The sequence below is a fragment of the Arvicanthis niloticus genome, chromosome 2, assembly GCF_011762505.2.
Source record: "Arvicanthis niloticus isolate mArvNil1 chromosome 2, mArvNil1.pat.X, whole genome shotgun sequence".
NCBI classification, from domain to species: Eukaryota; Metazoa; Chordata; class Mammalia; order Rodentia; family Muridae; genus Arvicanthis; species Arvicanthis niloticus.
The window spans coordinates 107,282,761-107,308,892 of record NC_047659.1 but is presented as its reverse complement, the minus strand read 5'-3'; the positions used below and the strand labels follow the sequence as shown (position 1 = coordinate 107,308,892).

The 26,132-nt window shown below is 38.8% G+C and overlaps 1 protein-coding gene across 2 annotated transcripts in view; it reads right to left on the bottom strand.

The window, feature by feature from the left end:
* The window catches only part of Snap25 (synaptosome associated protein 25), a 75,990-nt gene that overhangs the window by 18,184 nt on the left and 31,674 nt on the right, over positions 1 to 26,132 (bottom strand). For both annotated transcript variants that reach the window (XM_034494631.2, XM_034494630.2), the window contains exons 2-4: positions 9,619 to 9,752; positions 7,369 to 7,410; positions 1,434 to 1,482 (exon numbers count right to left, since the gene is read on the bottom strand). In XM_034494631.2, coding sequence (XP_034350522.1) covers positions 1,434 to 1,482; positions 7,369 to 7,410; positions 9,619 to 9,690 — 163 coding nt within the window. In that variant the 5' untranslated portion in view covers positions 9,691 to 9,752. The remainder of the gene's footprint in view (positions 1 to 1,433; positions 1,483 to 7,368; positions 7,411 to 9,618; positions 9,753 to 26,132) is intronic.

Sequence of the window (26,132 nt, the reverse complement as noted above, 5' to 3'; positions counted from 1 at the left end):
GCTCCAGAAATCATTAAATACATAAGTTATACAGTAGGTTGATGGCAGAATATCTCTTCATGGCCAGATCATAGCTGATTTGCTTTATCTCTCCACAGACAAATATTTAAGTCATTCCTAGTCTTATACAGCTACAAGTAAAGCATATTCATTTTTTACATTATTGTAAATGTTGAACTTCAGTGCCAACAATCTAGGACTTGAATGTTTTAGTTAAAGATAGGAACACTTCAAAAGTGAAACTATGATTATGAAATTGTTCCTTATGAAAAGTGTATCAGCCCAAGGCACCCATGTGAAAATCAAGAGTTTGTTTGCCTAATACGCTATAGCACTGGTTATTGTCAATTTTTAAATTTTGTATCTTACTGAAGAAATCAACTTGCTAAAGCTGGCATGCCATTATCACTAATGGTTGAGACAATATTTTACATATCTATTTGCAAACTAAAGCTTTATACTCCTGTTCATTCTCCTGTTAGTTGTTTTCCTTTGATGATACACATAGGTTTTCCATGTTTTATGCCACGTTATCAGCATGGCAAATTTCCTCTTATTTTGAAATTCATGCTTGGAGTTTATCGTCTCTTTCCTGGAATGAGTTTTACATTCTTATATTTCCCACTGGAGAAAAAAATTACAACTCTAATTTTTTACTAATGCTTTTACAAAGTATGAAAATGTTCAAGTATCTAGTTATTATAAGAGTTCAAAATGAAAACAGCAGAAGAATTTGTGGCTATAATTATGCACGTTATCACCAAATCGGTAAATATTTTTGAGTCAAAGAAAACTATGATATTGATGTTATAGTTTCCACCTTAGTATGTAGAGACAATATACTAACATTCTCCAAGTTTTTTTTTTTTGTACCGAGCCTTTCCAAAAATCTTCAAAATAGCTCAAATATTCTGATTGTTTAAATTTTCTACTTCCCAGACCCCACATAAAAGTAATTTTTAGTTATTTAGAAAATCAATTTGACTTGAGAACCAAAACTTCCAGATGCTAAATCTGCATGGTCAGGAGCAATGTATATCCTCACATACTATATCCCATAACCTGGATATTAATTGGAAGGAAACCAAATTTATTAGGAAACTCTGGGGATTAGAAGAATACTAAAAATTCTCAATCCTGTCTAAAATATTGTCCTTTAAGAAATACACATAGATTTTGCTTTTAAAACCTGTTATAAATGTACAGAGCAGAGATAGCAGTGTCATTAATTCAGTCATGAAGTAGGCCTTGACATCTCCATATTCAGTATTTTCAACAAAGAAAGAAAATTAGCAAATGAGGTTTCTAGAATGCTTATGTTTATATATACACATAACACATGCAGAATGCCCATCTGAGGGTATACAAAAAAATTAAAAACTGCAAACTAATTCAGATGAAGAATTGTTCTTACTGAAGAAATCTGAACTTACCGCCTTGCTCATCCAACATAACCAAAGTCCTGATGCCAGCATCTTTACTCTATTTTCCAATAATGGTAGCAAAGTTGAAAAGGAGTTAGAGAGAGAGAAAAGAGAAAGAGAAATCAGTGAGGAGACAATTATCCCTAGAAATGGAAAGTGGAGAAGGACCAAAGGGAGATAAAAGGGAAGACACCTGGCAAGAGCATTAAGGGGCTGGGTAGGGACCAGGGGAACTGAGAACTTTATTAGTGACTCTCAGGGGACTCATGAGGAGGCATGAAGCACATTCTCCACAGGGCGGACCCGGGTCCTTCAATACCGTAAGTGTACATTGAAATGCATGTCCGTAGTACCATACAATCTGTATACCTCAAAAGTAAAAATACTACAGTTTTCACTACACAGAAAGCAACATTTTCACAATCTTCTAGACTGAATTTTCTTCCCTGGCAAGTTTGACCAAAAAGTGCCCATTTAATGGCCAGGGCAGGGATGCTCATAAGAGATAAATAAGGATGTTGGAGCCCTGGTACTTAGGTTTGTCACAGAAGAGAAGAGTCTGAGAGACACAGCTCAAAAGGAAACCGACTCTCTGTGGAGAGAAGCTCTTCTAGACTTGGAAGACAGAGTGAGATCAGAACATATTTTGCTCTGAAATCTACAGTTCTGTACAGTGATTCAGTGTGAGAAAAATCCGTCCTCTCCAGGGTTGCTGCAGTTCTTGTTTGCACCAATCTTTGGAAACACTCCTTATCTCACTTCTTTTTATCCACATAAACCAAGACTACCTAGGTTATTAGGAGGTAGGGAGGGAAGTCGGTGGTGGGAGAAGTGAAGATACTGTCCTACTTGATTTGAAAGTTTCCGTGTGTAGGATTCTAACCTGCTCTATTGTATGTTACAGGGGGACACACACCAACCAGAGAGATGATAGACCACAAAAGATATCTTGAAGTCTTTCTTTAAGTACATTCTAAGTACTCTATCTTAGTCTGCATTTTAATGATTCCTTTACCCTTTTCTGAATTTGCTAGTCAATGCTTAAGAGATACTGTAATGAAAAGCTTATTTAGGCATCTGGAGGTGACTGTGCAGAAATACGTTAGAGAACATTCCTATACCATTCCACTTGGGACAGAAGATGGAGAAAAGCTGGTGACTTTCATTAGGCCAGTTCTCGATGTATTTGTAAGTCATAGCATTAGATCTATGAGGTATAATGAGTATCCCTTATTTGTATGATACCATACAAGTATAATTTTAAAATTTTTCCAACTAGGTGCTGTATGTTTCAACACCATAATGGCTCATTGAATGAGCTGGAAGGAGCAAGGGTGTTTAACACTGTCACAGTTGGGAGAACATAAGCAGAACGTGAAAGCCTCGAAGTAAAAAAAAAAAAAAAAGTTGGGTTGTGCTGGAAGGTCAGGTGACTCTTCTGTTGTCTCACTGTTTCTCATACTAAAGGTAGAGACACTAAGTAAGAGGGTGTGGTGGGTAGGTTCATGAATCTCTTTTATCCCTTTCCCTTCCACTTATCATTACTTCATTTATGTGTTTTTTTCATTCACCTATTCCATAAATATGAAGTGGATATCTACCCTGTCCCAGATATTAAGAATAAGGGATAGACAAATGTATGGTTTGTTTGTCAGTGGCAATTTTCAGTGTGACAAATGAATTGGTCAGCAGGTGGAAATAATGTGTTGGATTAAAAAAAAAAGATTTTAAATTCTAGATCTCTATTTGAAGTCTTATTGCTCTAATCTCAAATGCTCAGTGTCTCAGCACACCTTCTGGTTAATTGGGGGTAGTAAAAGCTCTCTCACTTCCCCAGTGTCGTAATAAGGATGGAATGAGCTCTAAAACATATAGTCGTCTCAAAGCTCATTCAGTCCATGGGTGGCTGAGTGGGACACATGAAGAGATTGTTGGGTTTGACACCAAATTCAAATGTTGGATTTGATTTGGAGGGAATCAGGGCATGCTTAGAATGAGCTACTCTGCTTGCTCAGATCATTTTGCTTGATGTGGAACTCACAAAGAAAAAGAAATTTATAGCAGATTGAAACTGAGGTGCTGTGTGTGGGAACCCACACCCTACAATAAGGCATCCCACTCGTGACTAGCATGTTTACCATTTCCTGCTATATGTCTGAAGCAAGGTACTTAACCACTGAATGTCCCAACATCCTCTGAGTTAAAGACAGAGTATCAAAGCAGTAGTAAAATGTGGCTGTATGTTCAATCAGCTAACATGTATTTGATTATGCTGGTGATAATGATGGCTCTCAGCACATGGTAGTTCTCAATAAAGGTATGAACTTAAATTTTGTTCCATAATTTTGCTGATGGCTTCATCAAATAACTGGGTGGTTCTTAGCATATCTAGAAGACAGAGGGGCAAGGATAGGGAAAGCACCACAACGGGAGCAGACTACAACTCTCTCCAGTTCCTTGAAGAGTTGTGTGTGTGCTTTATTAGCCAGCTTGACAGTGAGAGGGGTGGCTCTAGTTATACTTGAGTCCAATTCTTCCTTTGTGTTTGAGTTTGGTGTGGCAAACAGCCTGTTTAACAACGCTAGAAATCTTTCTGTTCATATCTTTCTTTCGTACAATTTAATTTCCCGTTTTCAGTTTTAAAATGTATCAATGAATTTATTTATTTTGCCAATGAACCAAGCCAGTATTTATAGATTATTTTACTGCTGTCCTTTTGGAATGCTTTCATCAAACTCCAAGGCATCTGTCCTAAAGCCTGGACACCCTGCACACTCTCTTGAACTCTGAAGGACCTCACATCTGTTTAAATTAAAAACGAAATAAAACCAAATCCTACCAACTTGATTTTATAAAATTCTTTCTACAACTGTATCTGTTGAATGATTCTTTTTTATTGCCAAAGCGTTTTGAAAGAGAAGCTGGTATAGAATGAGAAATGATGTAAGATTCATAAAATATTTGTGTTTCCATAACTATTTCAGGAAGGCTGTGTGGTGTCTTCAAATTTGCCTGCCTGAAGCAGTAAGGCCTTTTCTGGCTCAAGTTTCATGGCCTAAGATGTGTTACTATGCAGATTTCATTTCTGCATTTAGCATCAGCAGAGTTAACCTTCTGTTTTCAAGTATTTCCTCCTGGAGGACATCTTAATGATTCTCTTTTGAGATTTAATTCTTCTTTTTTCTTTTATGATCCCACCACACGTATGACCTTGAATTCGAACATCTATTTACATGTTGGTTTCTCTGCAATAAATAAATTTGTATCTTCTCTTCTATCTCCAGTGTTCGGTATTACATAGATATTTGTTGAAATGTACCCTTCATAATTAGGTGCCCAACTCCAGGTTGTGAACTGAATGCCACTAAGTTTGTAACCTTTGTACCAGTCTATGATATTTGGATTTCTGAAACGTCTCCACTGACCTCTGAGTAACTTTACATCGTCCTTGAAATACTGATGGCGACTTCTATTAAAAGCCAGCCCTCCAACCTCCCCTGCTGTTATACTGTAGAGTTTATTAGTGATAGGGTGAAGTTGTGCTTTCATGGGAAGTGGACTATTTGCCTTAGGGAGACTTCCCAATTCTAGTACCTTTCCTGACTTTGAAACTGAATTCAATAAAAATTCAGTTCAATTCAAATTATGCAGCACCAATGGACTTTGGGGTTGTGAGTAAGATCCTGGTATTTCAAAGCTCATATTTTCCAAATGATTTCTGCCCTTGATGAATATTTAATACTAATTTTCTTTTAATAGAATTTCCTTTTTGACTGAAAGTCAGAATATCATCTGAATAGCCAATCCCTAGACATAAGGAATGTTTCACTATAAATATACAATTACCCAGGAGTAACAGCAACCCAGTCTACTCTAATAATGCCTTCCTCAAAATTTTCTAAGGATGAAATGTCTAACAGCCTCCTCTTATTTATTAGATGTGAGAGATTGAGGCCGTCTCTTTCATCCCTTGTTCTAAGATCTAACTTCATACTTGATGGAGTAACAATTTACAAGAAAAAAAAACATATAATTTGAGCATCCTACTTCAATCAATGGAGCCTTTATTCTTAGAAGAAATTAGAGCAGACATAGTTTTGCAAGAGAGGCTGACACTACTTTCATTTTAAGAAGACATACAAGAGAGAAGGGTCTATTTTCCCAAGACTCTGGAGCACAGCGGACCAGCTTAAAGGGGTGCATTCTGAGGCATCTTATCCCGTTGCTCACAGTCTAGGCAATGTTCTAACATTGCATAACTGGGCAAATTGAAGACAGATTGAGAAACATACATCATATATGCATGCATGTGCACGAACAAGTGAAAAGTGTGTTTGGAGGCTCTGGTTGTAGGTCGTGAAGTATATTATGAGACTACTGCAACATATGATAACGTGATTGTGTATAATAATAATACAACAGTTAAGTTGTGAGCTCCTATCTAATCTCAGAGCTCCTGTGAGAATGTTTCAAGCTCTGGCTCCTTTTGTTTTCTTGAAACACATTGGAAATTAACACATTAAGATTAATGGCCAATACACTTGGATTGAGGCTACTTGCCTCCTTTTTGGCATTTATGCATTTTTGTATGAGCAGTACGCCAAGAACAGGGCAAAAGAGAGGTTTCTCTTCATTTAGAGTAGAAGGCTGCTCTTCTACACTGCTGAGGCCTCTCTCTATGAGGGCCAATTTGTGCTGCAGTGTAAGCTCAGTTTGTCACTTTTGAAATAACAGACTTTTCCTCCCAGAGAACTCATCATTACAAATCCCCACTCTTCCTGTGGTCATTCACCTTTAGCCACATTACACCCTGAGGTGAGGCCCTGCAGCTTCAGAAAATAAAGAAAGGCAGCATTTGCTGCCATGGTGGAAGAGGCAGCTACTTTTCCCTCTAAGCTTTTGTAAAAATTTATCTTTCTTTTTTCTCCTTCCTTTTCATGTCATTGCATAAGCAATTCACAGTAGCACGGGGTGGGTGAATAGGCTCATTTAATCATTCTGCCAGAGAAAGCCCAAGATCTCTAGAAAAGATAATCACACATGAATTTATACATCGATAAGCAGTCACATTCAAACTGTAGCTAAAGTGGCATCTTGCTGAATAAAAACCATTAGACTTGTTTTATTAGGTTAAGATAAATATAGTCCAACCCATTCTTTCTCTATTTCATCTCTCCCAATGGGCAAGTTCAATTAATCCATTTATTCTTCCTGGTTGACTGCTGTTCTACCAAATTGGAATGAGTAGGTTTTATTGCAAATGCTCTTTTGATTCCATTATTGCTTTCTGCCCTATTTTACCCATTTAAAAATACTTTGGGATTCATTAAGCCATGCATTACAAATGCTTTACAAATGGATGTGCAGTTCTGAGTCAGTAATATAAAGGAACTTTTATATTTACTTAATTGGACTAGATTTTTTTTTGTTAAAGATTTCTTCTATTTTTTTCATAAATTTTAGTGTCCAACACTAAATACAACAATTTCAAAAGACGATATGCCTGCATAAAAAAAAACCCCATATTTTTAAAAGCTATAAATGTAGTTAGAGTCAGAACAGAATTTTAGATTAGCTGGAATTCATTGCAAAAAAAAAAATCATTAGAAATGGACATTTTATGTAGGGAATTCGTCCACAAGTTAAGCACTGATCTATCTGCTTCCAGAGACTGCTCCCTTTTTTGTGACTATTAGGAGCAGTAACTTGGGAATGGTAGGTTTCTCTACACTCCAGGCTCTAGAGGTAGGCTGGGATGGATGTCGGTGAATACACCTTGATAAGTAGCTGACAACTTATGACATTTCCAGTATTTTCTAGCTCTCTAATGAGCTGTGTTAGCATTGGAAGCAACAGAGACATGGCTTTGGTAAAATCAATAGGAACTAGGAATGAACATGTCAACACAGGGTACTAGTTTATGTTAATAGAAGCCACTTCTTACCTCTTCAACCAACTGCAGCATGCGGCGGGTGCTTTCCAGGGACTAAGATGAAAAAACATAAACATTGTTAAGAGCAGAAATAGAATGCAAGGAAAATCAGAGATACTATTTTTCACTTGAGAAATACAAACGTTCAGGTCACATATTGATTCAACTTTGTAACTGAAACACAAACTGTTTTTCCAGTTTCAGTCTCTTTCCTATTGGGCTTTCTACACGATCAGATTTTCTAAAGCAATCACATGAAAGCTTATTGTTATATAACCAAAACCATATGAGGTTGATCTTGATCTCAAAGACAAAGAAATCTGTAAAAATCATTTTGCATGCTCTGGATGGGTAGAAAACTATCTCATAGACCCTGAAAGCTGCTTTGTCCTTCCAGGACTAGGGATATTAAATTTTAAACCCACACATAATTTTTCTTGAGATTGTAACACGTTTCCTTTAAACCTCCTCAAACCACAACCATAGATTATTATCGATACAAATTAAGCTGTCACCTTAGGGTGAAAAAAACTCAAGTAGGTTTAAAACAGCTATAATTATCTTCATTCTTAGATAAGGAAAAGCATGAGGAAAACTCTGAGCTTGGCAGCTGCTCCTCCAGGCATAACATTGCCACTTTGCTCTCAGTTCCTTTAACATAGTTTCAATCGAACAACCAGTGTGATTTCTCAGAGCCATGCTTTCAAGTAGGAAACTTACGTTGGACATGATCCTAAAGGAATGTGAAAGATGTGAATTTTTGCTGGAAAGGACATAAATGATCTCTCTCTCTCTCTCTCTCTCTCAGTTCCTTTAACATAGTTTCAATCGAACAACCAGTGTGATTTCTCAGAGCCATGCTTTCAAGTAGGAAACTTACGTTGGACATGATCCTAAAGGAATGTGAAAGATGTGAATTTTTGCTGGAAAGGACATAAATGATCTCTCTCTCTCTCTCTCTCTCTCTCTCTCTCTCTCTCTTTGTAAAATGGCCATCAGCAGTGATATACTGGCAAATGTTTAATTGACTTTCTGGAAAAATAGAAATACATCTACCTATATTTTATTAATAATTAATAATTATTATTGTTGATATGATTAATAATATGATTATTATTAATATTAATAATCATAATATTAATAATATGTTTATTGTTGCTGTAAAGATATGAAATACAAAAAGCACAGAGTTGACACCTAGTTCAACACAGTGGGCTTAGCGACAACTCCTATCCATGGCTCATCATCTGATGAGCTAGTGAGATTACAACATGGTCAACGGAACTGGATAACTTCGCTTATGCTCATGAATCAGAAGAAAATGAAGCAGTGAAGACTTAGCGTTGGCACTAGATTCATTAATAAAGAAGACAATGTTTTTGTTGTCTTCCAAATAATAATTCCAAATAACGGAGGACTTCCTCAAAGTTTTCATATTTAAAAACAACCTTTATGAATTGAGAGTTTCATACAGTACACTCTTATTTTATTTACCTCTTCCATATTTCCCGCTAACTCCTCCCAGACCCACCACCCCTTCTTTCCACCCCCAACTTTGTGTATTATTTTCTTAGTGTAATAGCTACAGACAAGTACATTTTAAAGGTTTTATATACATTGTTAACCCTAAATAATCAACAAAACAATAAAGCAGGCCATGACTGGTAGCATTTGGCTCTTCTAGGTTCTAAATAAGACTTGGTGATAAACAATTGCTTTCTATTTGATTTCGGAGTGCAGTGGGTACACTGTCTCTGTGGTTGGGATTTACAGCAACATTGGTCTGTAGGCTTTCCATTCCTTATATACAATGAATGTAAATGACTCAAGAGGAGAAATGTCAGGAAAAAATGTGCTAAACTCACTAGGTAGTAATGAGTTTTGAGCACATAGTACCATTGCGTGTGTGTGCGCGCGTGTGCACGTGTGTATTCTAATTTTCAGACTATGTACCTCAGTTTTAATAATAGCCATGCTTAACAACCAGCTGGGAAAGTTTCTAAAATTGCTAACCTCCAGAATTAACTACAGTGCACTGCAAGACATCCAAGGATAAAACTTTCCCTAAAGGACCCCGCCCTCTTAAATGTCTACGAGTCATGAGTCAGAGCCAATCAAGTCTCTCTAACCTGCAGACAACTTAAGATAGAGAAAAAGAAAAAGAGCTTTTTGCTTTTTTTTTTTTTTTTTTTTTTTTTAAATTGAGACATTAGAAGAAGTTTCTTGTTTTTTGTTTTTTTTCCCAGAATCCAAATCCCTTACCTCATCAGCCAGCTGGTCAGCCCGCCTCTGCATCTCCTCCAGCTCATTGCGCATGTCTGCGTCTTCGGCCATGGTAGTGGTTAGGGGTTGCTGGGCGCCTGGGCCAGCAAGTCAGTGGTACGTAGTTAAGGAGCCTGGGAAGAAAGAAAATGTGGAAGTTTACATAAATGTGTGCCGCCTGGAAGGTATAAGTGCTAGGCTGTCCACCATGGTTCAGATATTTTCTAAACCAGAAGCCAAATTCAGACAAGAATCAATAGAATCATGTCAATTCTCCAAAAATTGCCAGGAATGGATATTTTTTCAACCTCATCACTGAAACGGACACATATTTACATATGATTTTCTGACATTGCATTGTAGCTCAGGTTGGCTTTGGGCTAACCATCTTTCTGCTCCAGCCTCCCAAGTGTTCTAGGATTACAGGTTTACATAGACACACACAGACACACACAGACACACACACACACACACACACACACACACACACACACATTTAACAGCTTTGTTGAGATACAATTGATATACTAACAACTTCACATATTTAGTTTGTAAAGTTTGAGAAATTTTGGCACATATAATATACTTAGAAACCCCACTACTCTAAAAAAATGAACCAATCCATTAATCCTCACATTTCCATATTTTCCTTGTTATTCTACCTGTTATTCTCCATATCCTCCCATGTCCAAGAGACTGCTGGTCTCCTTTTTGTCACTATAGCTTCCATTTCTTAGGATTATGTATTAATAAAATAACTTAATTTCCCTGGCAAATCATAGTACTTGGTATAATTCTTTTGTGATTTACCTACATGATAGTACAATTACTAGACCATTACTATTTGTTTGTGGATAGCAGTGCACCATATCTGAAGCATCTAGAATTGTCATTAGAAGTTGCCAAGATTGTGTGCAGGTAAACAAGTGTTATTACAAAGTGAAATGAATCCAGGGCCTTAAAGTGTGACCATCCCACTTTGTGGTTATCCTTGACATTTTGTATGAAACAAATGCATGTAAGAGGACCCTGATTCTTCCAGAGTACCTTTCTTTCCTCCTTCCCATCCTTCCCAATTCTCACATACTTACTTAGAGCATCAGGGATACACCGATGAACAAGAAAAGTGAATTCACCACCTCTATAGAACTACAGTCTAATTGGGAAGAAGACAGTGAAGGAATTCTGAGCACCAGGAATCAATCAGAGTGCCCATAGGAACATAGTCAGCTTCTGTCAGAGAGTCATGTCCCCAGAACGGACCAGAGGAAGAGTCTGAGATAAGTGTTTGATGTTACACCAACATCTTTGGATAGTACACCTGATGAAGTCTCAGGTTTGTTTTCCATGTTTGAGATAGTCAAGCATACAGTGGAATTTGTCTTTCCTCTTGCAGAGTTGAACCTTATGTTTGGAAGAATCAGTGTTCACCTAGGAATTACATATCTAGTCTAAATGAAGACAATGTGTGTGCCTATCAGATCAAGGGCATTCAGAAGCTGGTACTGAACTCTCATCTTCTTCTGCCAACAAAAGCAGGGCAAGGAAAGATGGTGAGCCACAGGATAGCAGAGGGTCCTCTGCATCCTTGAAGAAAAGAAAGCTGGCTGCTGACTAGAAACACCTGTGAGTCCACAGTTAAGAACACATATCCCATGCGTTATCTGATTGGATATGACTGTGTGTATGACACAGTCATATCACTTTCTCAGCTGCTAAAATAGAATTCCACTGGGGAGTGAAAGCAGAGCTTGTGTTTAGCTTCTTGCATTGATCAGCTAGCTCTGTGAAGCAAGTCTTCTAATTGAGGGACTTCAAATAGGAAGAATGTTGATGTGAACTAGAAACGGGGTAGCTATGGGCAAGATCATCCCCCCCCCCCCCCCCGAGCATAGCGCTCATTTCTGAGATTTTATGTCATAGTGTGTCAAATATCGAAAATCTCAATCAGCTTTGTTTGCTAAGGAGGCTGGCTCTTAATATTCAGATAGCCACTTTGGGTAAAATACTCTCATACCTTTGTGAATTGAAGAGGAGAACAAATTTAGGCTCTGTTACCTATCCACCCTTTGGTAATGGCTGACCTCAGGCATACTACTGAGCAGCTGCATTCTGGCAAAGGCAAAACCCAGGGCAACCACCAGAGTGTAGAGGTGCTGGTCTCCAAGCAGCAACTCTCTCAGGATTGCCTCCAGAGAACAAGCAAGGGCGTGCCTGACCCTGGCCACCTTCTTTATGAAGAGCTGCTTGTGCTTTCTTGCGTTGTCTCCTTGTTCTGACAGCTACTGGGCTTTGCTTTTAGTCGGGCAGTTGGGCAGTTTATTAGAGAGCTGTGCTCATGTGCTCTCAACCCTACAATGAACTGCCATTTCCCACTCTTGTGGGCTTAGTTGTGGATGAGATTTTGTTCTCTCTCTCTCTCTCTCTCTCTCTCTCTCTCTCTCTCTCTCCTTTTCTACACACACACACACACACACACACACACACACACACACACACACACACACTTCTGTTTAGTGTTTCCTTGGTGATCTTTCAAAGTTGCTATTCTCAGCAGGAGAAGAACAGCTGTATGCTCCTGACTCCAGGCTGCCAGCAATCTGCCAGGGGCTGTTTGATTGATGGGCAGGTGGCAGGCTGGCAGAGAAGCCATGTGGTAGATGTTCTTGTAATCCTGATTTTCACGCTCCCCTCCCCCACCCCACCCCAGGAATTCTCATACCTTTGTCTCACTCTCAAATGCATGTCTATCTGTGTCTTGGATGGTTGGATAGTGAGTGACAGATCTCAGACATACAGCAATTCAAAGGAGAGAGAGAGAGAGAGAGAGAGAGAGAGAGAGAGAGAGAGAGAGAGAGAGGCACAGTGGCAGCCCTCCTGATGAGAAGTATGAGAACAGCTACTTGCTGGGATGTTTGTTGTTACCATTTGATAAATTGTCCCTGAAAACCCCAAACCTATGCATGACTGCATTCTAGGAGACAGGCAGAATGGTAAATAGCAGTCATTGCAGTAGCTGAGAGGAGGTTAATAATGAAATGAAATTACTCAGGTGGCATGGAACAAGTGTGACTCCTGCACATGCCTAAGCAGGTGTCATTCCCCAAAGGAGCAAAGCTCACATTATCAGGGAGGATACAAGGAAACAGCCTCTCAAAAGGGATTCCCTGGAGTTCTGGTCTAAGACACTCCCCTGGTCATTAAAGACCCTTGCTGAGTGAGGATCTCAAATCACCAATGTAGAGTTTGGACCTTACTAGGTATTCACTCCCTGTTAATCAACTTTGGGATAAACAAATGTGTTACCCTTAATGTTCCAAAATCAGCAATTTTCAGCTTAAAGTTTAAGACCATCCTTCTGTAACTCTTGCAAAAGTCAGCAGCACCAGAAAGGTTTTTAATGATGGTTGAGTCATTAAAACTGCAGAGGTTCTGGTTTGCTGGGTTTGACACCAAGTCCCAGGTTGTATGACTCTGCAAGCATCCTGGAGGTTTGGATGCCGTTGTACTGCATACCACACTTGGCCTACCTACAGTGTCAGTAAATGTTACTAGGTAGGGTCAAGAATGACTCTGTAGTTAGCCAAGTAGGATACTAGTCTGAATAAACCAATCAAGGGCTCTGTAGTAACACAGCTCTTACCTCAAAGAGAATCAGAGACAGTTGATTCTAGGTCTAGTTTGAGTGATAGCCCGGGAACATGGGCTTAGGTTACTGAGAGGTCCATAGTTGCAATGTACGGGCAATTTCATGAAGTTTTTAACGGTAACGAAACAAAGAAAATTATAAATCAAGAAATTTCTAAGTTCCACTAGTGGAAACATCAGAGATGTGGTTACATTCAATGGGAGGAATCTCAACTAAGGCCTCAGATTTTATCCAATAACATCTTTAACTCTGATTGGTAGAGAACAGGATTTCCTTAAGTTAATACATCTCAAAGGTTTTCACCCATTTAGGTTTGACAGGGTGGTGAACAAGAAATGGCTCTTTAGTGGGATAAAGGCAGCTGAGACATTTAGTTAGGCTCTGGACCTAGAACATTCCAACCTCTCTCTAGTCCTTGACATTTAATCAGTTTATCAGCCTGTATAAATAGCTTCTTTCCAGGAATTCTCATTCCTTCATATCCCTATGGACCAGAACAAGCTTGCTCTTTGTGTTCACATCAGATTCAGCCTAAGCCTTCTATCTCACCCCCATTTTTCAATGGTTGAAAAGGTTTGAGATGAAAAAACCATGAAACAAAAACTATGATACTCAAATTTCAAGATCTATAATAAAGTTTTATTTGAGCACATGCGTGTCTATTTGTGAATCCACTGTCAGTGGCTTCTTCCATGCCATAAGGGCTCCCAAAGCTGAACATATTTGCTAGCTGGCTCTGCCAGAAATACATTTGTGGATCCAAACAAAGAAACATACAAATCCTTGAACATTCGTTATCAGCTTCCCATATCTGCAGAACACTGCATATTTACTACAGATGGACATTGTGTGGGGTATTTTTTTTTTTCCTGTTCAACTTTTCCTGCAAAATCCATTCTATGAAGCTTCCTGTGGTGTTTCTTGGACATGCTCTAAATATCCTCTAAAATAAGAAATGAGGCATGGAGTAAAACTACAAAAATATGAAAGTGAGTGTGTCTTTGATTGACTATACCTGCAGAGTTTTAGGAATGCAAATCAGATTTAAGCCTTGCAACTAATTGTGTAGTGTCCTCACAGCCTCCTAAGACTCTACTTTCCACCGTCAGCTGCAGACAAAGGTGCCCAGCCTTTACTCAGTAGCATTACTGGGATGTTTATATCAGAAATAGATGCATCTAAGTGCCTCTAAGTTGCAGATGCATTAAAAAGCCAGCGATTGGTTTCTTTCTCTGTTTCCTCTTTTAATTCGTAAGACAAATCAACAAATTCATATTAATCAATGCCTACTATCTGAACATCACAGAGAACTAAAAATATACATTTTGATGTCTCTCAGTGCTAGCCATTTGAATGAAGCATCTCTTGTTTGCAAGGAAGGCATGTTTTTAAAATCAGTAAGTTTATCAACAGAAATCAGAAGAACATGGGGACTTAAATCAAATCGTGTTGACTAACACTCATGGAGGTTACTCCTTTACGTGTACTCTATTGAACAAACGTACAGTGGTGCATGTCTGACCAGCAAACTAGCTTAGAAGGAAAGACTGTCCCTTGGCTGAGATACAGAACAAATGTACGGATTGTTTTCAATAAGAACACTTTCAAAGCATTCTTTTTATTCTCAGAGCAAGTTTTGTGGATTTTTTTCTTTTAGTTAAAACCCACGTAATATTTTGGTTTTTAGTTTCACTGACATATTGGCAAATGAGTAGTGGCTAAATCAGGCCACCGTTCTTTTGAGATGCCCAATTTTCAGACTCCAACCTTCCAGCATCACCTGGAGTGAACTGAAGATGCTATGCGAAAGGATGCCTAGGGTCCCTGGGTATGTCCTGCCCTCTCAGAGGAGCCAAACTAGCTAATTTTCCTGAGAAAATCTTTCTTTTTAAAAGCGATTGCAGGATGGCATCAGGCACTGTCCGTCTCCCCAAATAGCAGTCTAGGCCAGCTCAGCCCTGTCACCAAAAGTACAGGACAGATGTACTGTGGGCTCTAATGCTGGAGACTTAGGGTGCCCTGGTGATTGTCCTGTCACTCATGTGGAGATGGTTAAATAAGGCTTATGTTTTAATTCTAAAGCAAAAATCAGAGCAAAGAGTACTTTTGACACAATGCAGATGGCAAGTCTCTGTTTACATGTCAGTGCTGGTTACATTTAAATGTAAGGTCACCTTTCTGCAGCACCCATATAGGACAAAGCCAAGCCAATTACATGTTTAATGTCTATTTCAGTTTGTGTAGTGGTGCATGCCTTTAACCCCAAAACTCAGGAGTCGAAGGACAGGTGGATCTTTATGCGTTTCAGGCCAGCCTGGTCTACATAGTGAGTTCCAAGCCATCTGAGGTTACATAGTGAGACCTTGTCAAATAAATAAATAAATAAATAAATAAATAAATAAATAAATAAATTTTCTTAAAGCTGTTGTAACTGAAATTGTTAATTTTAATGTGTGGCTTGATTTGTGTCTCTGTGAATAGATTTTGAACATTGTTGTGAATGAAATTCATCTTTCTTCTGGTGGGTCCTGCTGGTGTCAATCTATTTCTTAGTTAAAACAAAAGACTGTAGTCCAGATATGATGAATGTTGGCTCATAAATAAATTACTAACCATTGTGCATCACTTTATGTACACAGTCTGGCTAGAATAGTCACAACTGCTCACAACAGGACATTTAGTAGCATGGTCTGAGGGCTCCTGGCCCAAAACCTTTTGAGTACCTTGTTAAATTGCACATTTCCATTTATACCAATTAGTGAAAGAGATCTGTGGAAGTGGGCCTGGAATCTGCATTTTCAACAATAATAATAGATTCCCTCCCACACCTGCCAATGGCAGCATCTGTGTGTAGCTGAAGGTCACTGCAAGCCACCAATGGAACATTCTGGTAGCACTGAGATAAAATTATCTAGGAAGTATGTGGGGAAGAACCAAACTGACATAGGCTTAAAAGCCATTTTACAGTAAAGACAAACCAGGTTCATTCCTGTTTATGATTAAATCTCCGTTTCTAAAAGGATTGGGCTATGTCCCATCTGTAGCCTTAACTACAAATAGTTCTGTACTACCTGTTCCAGGAATGTCCTTATTTCAAAAAGTTAATAATCATCTTGAAACCCTACCTTTGTTTCACAAGAGTTATAATGGTCTTGTTCTGGTGACTATCTGTTATGATGGTTACCTTTCAGTCATGTCTTTGTTTCAGAAGGTTGTTATCCTTAAATTGTTATGCTCATGTTCTGCTACTGTAGACCCACACCCATTTGCTCACCAAATCTCCCATTTGAAACTCCCTGCTCCTGAGCTATAAAAACTTCATCTTCCTCACATCCAATGCTAACCTCTCAAATTCTACCTTGGTGGAGAAGACAGCTCACGTACACAAATAAAAAAGCTTACTTTAATCAATTGCTTGTTTTAATTAATTTGGCCATGATGATTTGGGCCCATGGTCTTTCTCCTCTCATTTTTGTGTTTAACGGTGGTTATCCATCATGTCGCTGCACAGTGATTTAAGGCAGTGGTGTTCTTACTTTTCAGTATTTGTTTCAATATGATGATGTGTGTTCATACTTCAGTACCATGAGCACACAAGCACAGGAGAACCAGGCTGAAGAACCATCTCATTTGACAGCTTCAAGCAGCTCACAAATGCCTCTTCTCCCTCAGAATCTCTTAGGCACTGACTCTCTTCAGAGACCTATTTCCTTTTCAAGTCTGACTCATTTATTTCCTAGACTATACTACCAAACACCATTCCTGAATTGAATTCCTTCTGTACACTTGATCTAAACACAGTTCTGATCTCCGTTCTTCTGAGAAGGGAAGTCTGCCTCTTCCATGAGCTCTGTCTGGGGCATAACTGATGGGTTGCTTTGGCTTGGGTTTGCTCTGTAAGAGTGCTCGGATGGGTGGCCTTACATTTAAATGCAACCAGCGTTGGCATTCCTTAATTGCAAGAGGGCAGTCAGCCACAACTAGTACTGATTATGACTAAATATCTCCTTTTCAAAAAATGCCAATGTTTCTTTTGTCTATTTTGCAAATGTGGCTAAGTGAGTATTTAGTGCTATAGTTTGTATTCTGTATTGATTCCCAATTGTTTGCTTGGAAGCCAAAGCAGGGCAGACTAATTGACTAGGAGATGGGGCAGACAGAACAGAACCCTGTCTCACTTACCCTGATCAGAGTTTAAGCAAACCACAGTTCATTCACTGAGCTACTGTTTGCTCATTGAGTATTACATGGGTACAGCCATATCTAGCATGGAGCTATAGGCAAATGACTGCGTCTTAGAGGTGGTTCTGAAAGCTCTAGCAAGAAGCATTTTGGTTCAAGTCTCTGTCTTTTGTCTTGCCTGTGAAGGGCCAATGGAAATGATCTTTTTCTAAATATTAGTTTGGTTGTAGGGACAAGGGCTAGAGTATTGCTACAAAAAAATTAAAAATTAAAAACAGAAGTCTTGCTAAGCTTTAAATGAAAGGATTCCATTCAAGAGTGATGAATGAACCACACGCAAGATTGAACAGAAAAGACCCCCCTTGACTTTCAAACTGAATAATTTCTGTTGTCACTTGACAGAGTTAACAGTTAGCAAGAAGTTCTGTGTATTCAGGTCTACTAATGGCGTTTGACTTTGGCTATGAAAGTTGGCTGGTACAGTGTTCAGTTCCTCTACTGGGTATTTGTGGTTGCCTACCCCCTTAGCACCATCTGCACCGTCCATGCCTGTGACCCTTTTTATAGAAACTTGCCAGGACTGGCTGTTTCATTTCATTCACTAAGCTCTGCAAATGCCCTGGATTTTCAATTTTCTATGAGAGGCCTGCAACTGAGGAAGGGTATATAACAGAAAAAGACAGAGCTAAAGCTGCAAGGTGCAACATGACTTCCACAGGTTTCTAAGGACTGCACCAAGGCTAGGACCCCAGCTGCAACAATGACTCTTTTGTTCATCTTTTGTCCATCACCTATGCCTTTTTCTCACTGTGTTCCCAGAATACTTTCTTCATATATCACTTGCACATTAATCTTTGTCTAGGAGAGTATTTCTATTGAACTCAACCTACAACAATCTTTATTTATTTATGAGCTATATTTTATTACATATTCTAGGCACTTAAAATATCAATAAATCATTGTATCAGGAAAAATGGAATAAAAGGACATTTTTATTCTAGCCGTGGTAAAAAAAAAAAAATATGGTAAATCTGGGCTTGATTTACTTACTTGGATTGAATATTCCACTTCCAGACTATCACAGAAAGGCCAGGACATAAAGGTTATTAGGCTAGTCATTCCCAAAATGAAGAAAGAAAGCTCAGAGATGTGGGGAGCCGACAGAAGGCGGCTATTATCCTTGCAGCCATCTTGAGCCATATACCCTGACAAGAGACTTGTTTACAACAGCCTACAACAGCTGAGCACACTCTGATAACATTTTATTTTAGATACCCAGGATTTTCCATTGGGTGTGTGAGACTTAAAAGCATGACTTAAAGGTGTGACTTAGAGATCAGATTTAGAGACACGACTTAAAGGCATGACTTAGAAGTGAGACATATAAAAGGCGAGAGGCAGACAGAAGACAGGCACTTGGGAAAAGACTAGTGACTGGGAAGGAGACTAGCAACTTGGTACTAGGAACTAGGGACAAGGAACTAGGATTAGGACCTGAGACTTGGTACTAGGAACTAGGGACTTGGAACTTGGGACTGGAACTAGGGACTTGGAGAGAAGAAGAGAGACTGAAGAATAAACAGGATAGAATCACACTCTGTCTGGTCTCCATTCTTCGCATCCATCCTCACTCTCTTGCTGAACCAGACCCGAAGACTGGAGCAGCTTGGGACAGTGCAGGCTCTAACAACTTAGCCCCCAAGGCTTTTGGCAGTGTGGGTTCCAACACTGATAGAGCGGTCCCCTGACATTTTGGTCCCCAAGCATGGAGCAGAGCAGTCCTCAACACAGAGAGGTGAAAAAATTTGGAGTCAGTTACAGAGCCATCCAGAACATTATTCTTGCAATGCTCAGACTAGAGCCCAACTTCAAGGAATTCTTGGCAGAGAATGCAAGGAAACTAAGAAGTGTTTGTTACATTAACAGAAATCCAACTAACATGGATTTCATTGGATTTTATAGAAGGGTTGTGTTTGCTACCTAATAAATATTGGAATAAAAATGAAAGTCCATGAAGAGTTTTCTTATCTTTATATAATCACACCTAATTTTAAATTTATGAAGGAGGAGACCATAAACTTTGTCTGCTTTTGCTATGTCTATTGTAATAATTGTGGAATATTACCCAACTGGCAGCAGACAATTAACAACAGAGTTCTAGAAGAAAGTCCCCAGCATATGAAGCATATGAAGCTGTATCAAGACAGTATCACACATGATGTTGATTCTACATATGTACATCTCTTCATAAGAGTGGCTTCTCTGTAGCTACCTATTAGCTGGAACTCATCCTTTATCAAGATCTTCCACAAGACCACGTGGAGATTAGATCTTAACAAATTTAATTCTTTCTATGTACTCATTGGAGGGGGGGAGATGAAAAATTCAGGGCTGGGTACAGAAACAAAAATGGCAAGCTAATTGATATTTTTTCAAATAAATTACTTCAGTCAATAATGGAGGTTTATAACTTTTACTTTTGGTAAAAATACCCCCCACCTTTATTTGGCTTTGTGATAATGTCTCTGCTATGTCTCTCCTTGAAATCAAGACTTTTGCATAAAACCTCTCTCCATATAAAGCACCTGTACACCACCCTACTGTTACAGTTAAGGTAAGAGACTCACTGGAAAGCTATTGATTCTGGAAGTAAATTCATTCACCTCAGAGCTGCTTTAAAAAGCAACATGCCTAGCTTACATTGTAGCATTTTTTAGACCATTAAGCATTTGACACAAAGAGAGAGGACATAAAAGGAGTCCCAGCCAAAGAGTCTGGAGTCTCAGCTAATGGCAGAAGGGCTCCAAATGATGATAAAGTGCCCCTGAAGTGATTGTGCGAGTCAATAGGGGTCGGAAGACCAATTTATCAAATTAGACTTCCCCCAATCTCCATTCACTTAAGATAAGCCACTGGTGTGATTGCAACTGTTTCAGTGTGCAAATTTGATGTCTCGGGTTATGCAGTTTGTCATTCGCTGTCTTTAACATGGAGAGGGTTTAAAAAGCACTTTAGATTAGACTTTGTGGGCAAAGGCTGGAACATTTCTGTAAGTCACACAGAGAGTATTCCCTTTAAAGACAGGAAGCTTTCTGTGTGAGATGATTTTGATGGAATCTGCCAAAAGGGAGAGCTGTTTATCTTCCATCTCTAAATCCATGTTTGACCTTGGGTAGTTTTAAAGGCATTAGGTTCAGAAGTTTAACACAGATCTCTCAAGGGAGTATAGAAAGATTGTGTCAAAGATGAATCTAACTCTCTAGTGAGGAAAAACCAACAAGATGGAAAAGCCAGTTTAAAGATGACCTGTATATAATGCTGGGATAAGATTCCTGACCCAGATATAGACTTGGCTGATATCTTATAGGGCTGTGAGATGACAGCTCTGTACTTCTTTGCTTTACTAGATGGAAATCACAAACACTAATCCCACATTAACAAACATGGATTTCATAGAGTGTGGAAATGATTGGAATTTATTCTTTAACTTTATAGTAAGTCAAAAAAGGGGAATTGGCCAATCAGTGAGTCCATCAGCACGACAAATGGAAAGATATGCATAATGTTTTTTCTAGTTGGCTTTCCTTTTAAGGTTTTACATAAGTTTAAGGGTAAGAGCAAGCCAGTTTCACTTTGAGTATTGCCTGGTCAAACCTGACACTGGCTACCAAGTAACTTGCTTGTTTTTAAAAAATGTCTACCTATGGCGTCTCAGAATGTACTGTGTGAGAAGAGGGTTTTTGTTTGTTTGGTTGGTTTTTTATTTTATTTTTAAGGTTTCAAAGCCTGAAAAGAAAAACAAAAATCTCCTGAGATGCTTTAATACAAGTCCACTGTCAGGTCGCACCCCAGGCCAATTCAATAAAACTCCGTGAGAATGGATCCCAGAACACAGCTTATTTTAAATTTCACCAGGAAGCTTCCATGTGAGGTCAGAGAGAGGCAGAAGCTTATTTTAAAATTAGGACCAAACTAACATGTATTACCCAGTTTTTCTTCAATTATCAATCCTATTCTGAAATGTTTCAATAAAAATTGATCAAATGCCAGTTTAAAGACTGAACTGTGGCCCATCATATAAATTTATGGGTGTTTAGTGTTTTGTCCACCTGTCTGTCTTCCTTCCCCCTTTTCTTTCATGTTGTAATGATAAACTATACTGCCACAAGTATATTTACAGAGAGACTTCAGCACATCCTGTATTATTCCCTTACCCGTGAGAGAGAGTAGACTCACAGGCTAAGGAAAATGAGTGTTTAAAAACCTTTGACACTATTGCCGTGCCACTCTTCATGGAACCTTGCCAACTCACCCTTTTAAACATGTGATTTCCTTAATTTTATTTTAAAAATATTTCATACAACTAGAATAATTAAATGTCCTGGGGCAGAACATTCTCCTGCCCCAGTGTTACTTTTTAATTCAACTTTTCTAATCCTGATAAATGTATCTTTTCTATAAGTAGGAAAACTCCAAAGTCTGACTTGCTGTTTTTCTCAGCGGTTCTTTGTCAATAAGACCTTCTCTTTTCTAAGGGTTTATCAGGAGAACCAAAATATTTCAGCCAAGTTCCCTGTCCTAAGTGTTCATGGAATTTTGTTTATTGCCTTCCTTGTTCCTTGACTATTTGCATCTATTGTATTGCTAGTTCTTCAACCTATAACTGACCTTAATACTTGCATATAATTAAAATGGTATAAAAGCAAAAAGGAGGGGGGAATGGGATGGAGGGCTCTAGGGAGGGAAAATGGGGAAAGGGGATGACATTTGAAATGTAAATAAATAAAATATCCAATAAAAAAAATAAAGTAGAATCGGATAGCTTAAAAACCCTTTGTAAATATAAAGTCAATCAGTGAAAGAAGTAAATAAAAAATCATTAAATAATTCATTAAAAATGTATTACAGCAGTCTAAAGTAAGTTTTGGCATAAAGAGAAATAAAACCAATAAAATGGGGGGGAAAAAACCACCTTCTCTTTTTATTAGTGCCTGGAGTGTGACATTTAAAATGGAGCATACTAGTTTAAAAAAAAAAAAAAAAAAAAAAAAAAAAAACACGAGACTTTGCACTTTGAATAGACTTGAGATTTGCCCAGCAAAGCTTGAACTAAATCTATCAGGTTACATTCTTATCTAGATGTTAACGATTATTGCATCTTAGAAATGCCTTCTTCTTGTTTTAACTCAGCCTCATTTATAGAGCACTCAGGTGTTGAAAACAACCAGAGCTCATCCTCCCTGAGATGCCTTTAATCTGCCCACAAGCAGCTTGTGGCTTTGTTTGTAACAGCCAGCCTCAGTCCATCTGCTCCCCTTTAACCTCATAGCCTGGTTGTGTACCAGCATTCCCTACATAGAAAGGAAACTGCAGAGCAATGATTACTAATTCTGGATTCCATTGGACTTATTTTTCATATTGTTGTCACTTACCTATTTAATTTTTGTAAAATTAAAACAAAACATAATCTCATTGTTCTGTGCTTGAAATTTATAATACATCTATTTGGTATGTCTGTATCTGTGTGCGGGAGCATGTGTGTCAAAGGACAACACATATGCACTTACAACACACAAAGACATGAAAATTCAAAATTGTCAAGGCCACAGTACACAGGAAGGAGAAGGATCTTTCAAATCTTGTTCAAGAAAACAGAAAAATATTTCACTGAGTGCAGAACTTAAGCTTTCTCTTCTACATGAGCCCTGTGATGCACTGCAGAGAAAGTAGATTTACTAAATCATTATTTCAAATGAATAAGCTGGGTGTGGCTACATATGCCTTTAATTCTAACACTTAGCAGGCAAAAGGAGCCAGATCTCTGACCTTGAGCCAGCGTGGTCTACAGAGTGAGTTCCAGGACAGCCAGGACTACACAGAAAAAACTCCTATCTTGAAAAACGAACAACAACAACAATGTTAGAATTCTTTAGCATCATCACTCTTAGTTTTGCCTCCTTGGATCTGAGACCCCTTCACTGTGCTTTCCCTATGGCCCAGCATCAGAGAACAAGCCTTGCAAATGGTCAGCTTCAGAGAAGTCCCACCCCACAGACTAGCTCTTTGGAAGGATACATGAGGGAGAATGAACAGAATTAAGGGTGTGGCCAAGTAAACAAGCATAACTTGATGATCCTTTGAACAATCTAACTTCTAGGTGCTTTCTTCTACCTGTGTCTGTGAAACTAACTAGGCTTTTAGAAACCTGACTGGTTGTGGGCTATGGCCATTAACCACCTTGGATTAATGATTTAGCAAATACCAATAGGCAAGCGTATAGGAAGCCCGTATTTCCGTAAAGCCAGTCTCTGAGCTGTTTTGGTACCTTCAGGGAGGGATCCCTCTTATGTTTCAAGGACATTGGGTCACAAATGCTTATGATTAGAAGGTCATTAAGTCTGATTCGTCCTTTTACTACAAATGAAGGACCTATCTGAAGGTTTAAACCTCTTGTGCTTGCTGAACTGGTGGAGAAAGCTAGGAAGCTTTCCCTGAGATCTCTGAGGTACAGACAAAGCTACATCCATGCTGAAGTTCTTGAAGTGGCAGCACTTCCCAGCGCATTACAAAGCTCCCTTTAGAAGTGAGGCAAGGCAGGTCTGACTCCAGTATTTTGCCTTTGGGCAAGGGTGTTTTCCCAGAGAATTCTCAGTAACTCTTTTTAATGTCCTTAATGACCCAATGCTGTTTCAGCTCTTACTCCCCAAAGTGTGCATGAACAAAACACTCTGTGATAAGTAAATTGATTAAGCCAAGACCCATCTGTCTAGAACTTTAAAGGATGCCCCCACCCACCCCCCTTCTCAGGACTCAGTAAGCTGTTTTCAGAGAGGCACTTCTCTTCTGGGATTTTAAGAGAGAGATGGTGAGCTTCTCTCAGCAGCCAACCTTGATCCAAGATCCAAGAGTCTGTGTGCAAACAATTTACTGAAGGGGTTCTCCTATGGCAGACCAGGAAAGCAGGTGAGGAAGTAAGTTTGGAGAAAGGTCAAGAGAGGTGGATTCCCTGCATCTGACTTACCTATCAGGGAGCTCTGAGCTCTAAGCTCTGACTTACATACAGCTTAGAGCATTTTCTTCAGTAGACAAGGATCTGAGCGTCCCTACTTCTATGTCATTCATTAGCTAAAGACATTTAGGGGACACATAAATACGCAGTCATTTCTTGCATCTGGATGAAATGGCTCCCTGTGTGAGCAAAGCCTTAGAATATATATATATATATATATATATATATATATATATATATATGAATGAATATATATATATTCATTCCAACAGCAAAACATACAGAAGCTATGAAGGAGGCTGACAGGCAATCCAAGGGTATCTCATGAGGGACCTGCAGGGCTTGGAATAGGAACTCTTCAGGGACTCTTACAGCTCAGGCTGTAGGGAGGAGCCATCTTAAAAACAGGTTCAGGCCATCTGTGGGCTCTGTAGGAACGTGATGACACATCCTGTACAGGGATCCCAGCCAGGCAGCAGGATGGAAAGCCTGGCCAGGTCACCCAGCAAACTGCTTAACTAAGCCTCTGCAGATACCAAGACTTTCTCTTAAGGCCCAGACTACACACAATATTCAGAGAAGATTGTTTTTATGTCATTGTACTGCATATATAGCTGTCAGATAACTTGTATCAGTATCCCCAAACATACCTTAGGAATGGCTGCTGGCACACATTTAAAAAAAAAAGAAAATCACACCAGTTTTCAAAAGCCCCATTGAGAACAGGAATGAGCACTGGGAGCTTAGAAAGCACTCCTTGGGTCCTTGTTTGTGGTAGCACATTGTAGTGCTTCCAACCATATCATGTGGCCTCAGAGAAGTCAGGCCATTATTTTTCATTAGCTTTTTAATTTAAATGAGAATCGGCCTAATGCCTTTACTAGCCTCATTTTATAGGCAGGAATGCAAGACTAAGAGGGTTTAAATGCATAGTTCTGGGTCCTGGAGGCAGTAAGCCACAGAACTGCAGCGGTGGGAAATGACTTGAATTTCTTACTTAGGTTAATGTTAAAAACACTACCCCAAATTTAAATATACAAGACAGAAAATCATTTTTTATTCTATTGGAGCATTCAATACCTTTAAACTTATGCAAAGATTACCTAGTTTTCCAAGGGTCTATGCTTTTCTTTGACAATCTATTTAACTGTGAGTCAAGGCTCACCTTGTAGCCCAGGTTGCCCTGGATCTCAAGAACTGGTGCCTTTATTTAGTGATTTACTATTTTCTTTTTTTAAAAAACAGCTTTATTGTAGTGTGATTGATATATAATAAATGTGCATAGTGAATGTAAAATCTCATAAATTGCCATAAAACCCTAGCCACAAGAAAATGAATGCATCTATCACATCCCCCCCGCCCCCCAATAGTTTTTACGCTTGCTTATTCTTAATTTGAGATTGGATTGTAAAGGTTAATATTTGTTTACAGAAGACTAAACAAATGAAGTTGACCCTTGACCCACTGTAGATAACAGATGATTTCTTTCTGGTAGGAAATACATTGTCAACAAAGATCACAGTGCACTAATCTACTGGAAATTGTTTTAATAAACTTATTTCAATTTTCCTCTCCTGACTATAAATATTTGTTCCTCAGATACTCTGGGAATCTAAAACAATCTTTGGCATATACTTATTACATATTCATGTAAAAGTCATGATCTAATTCTTT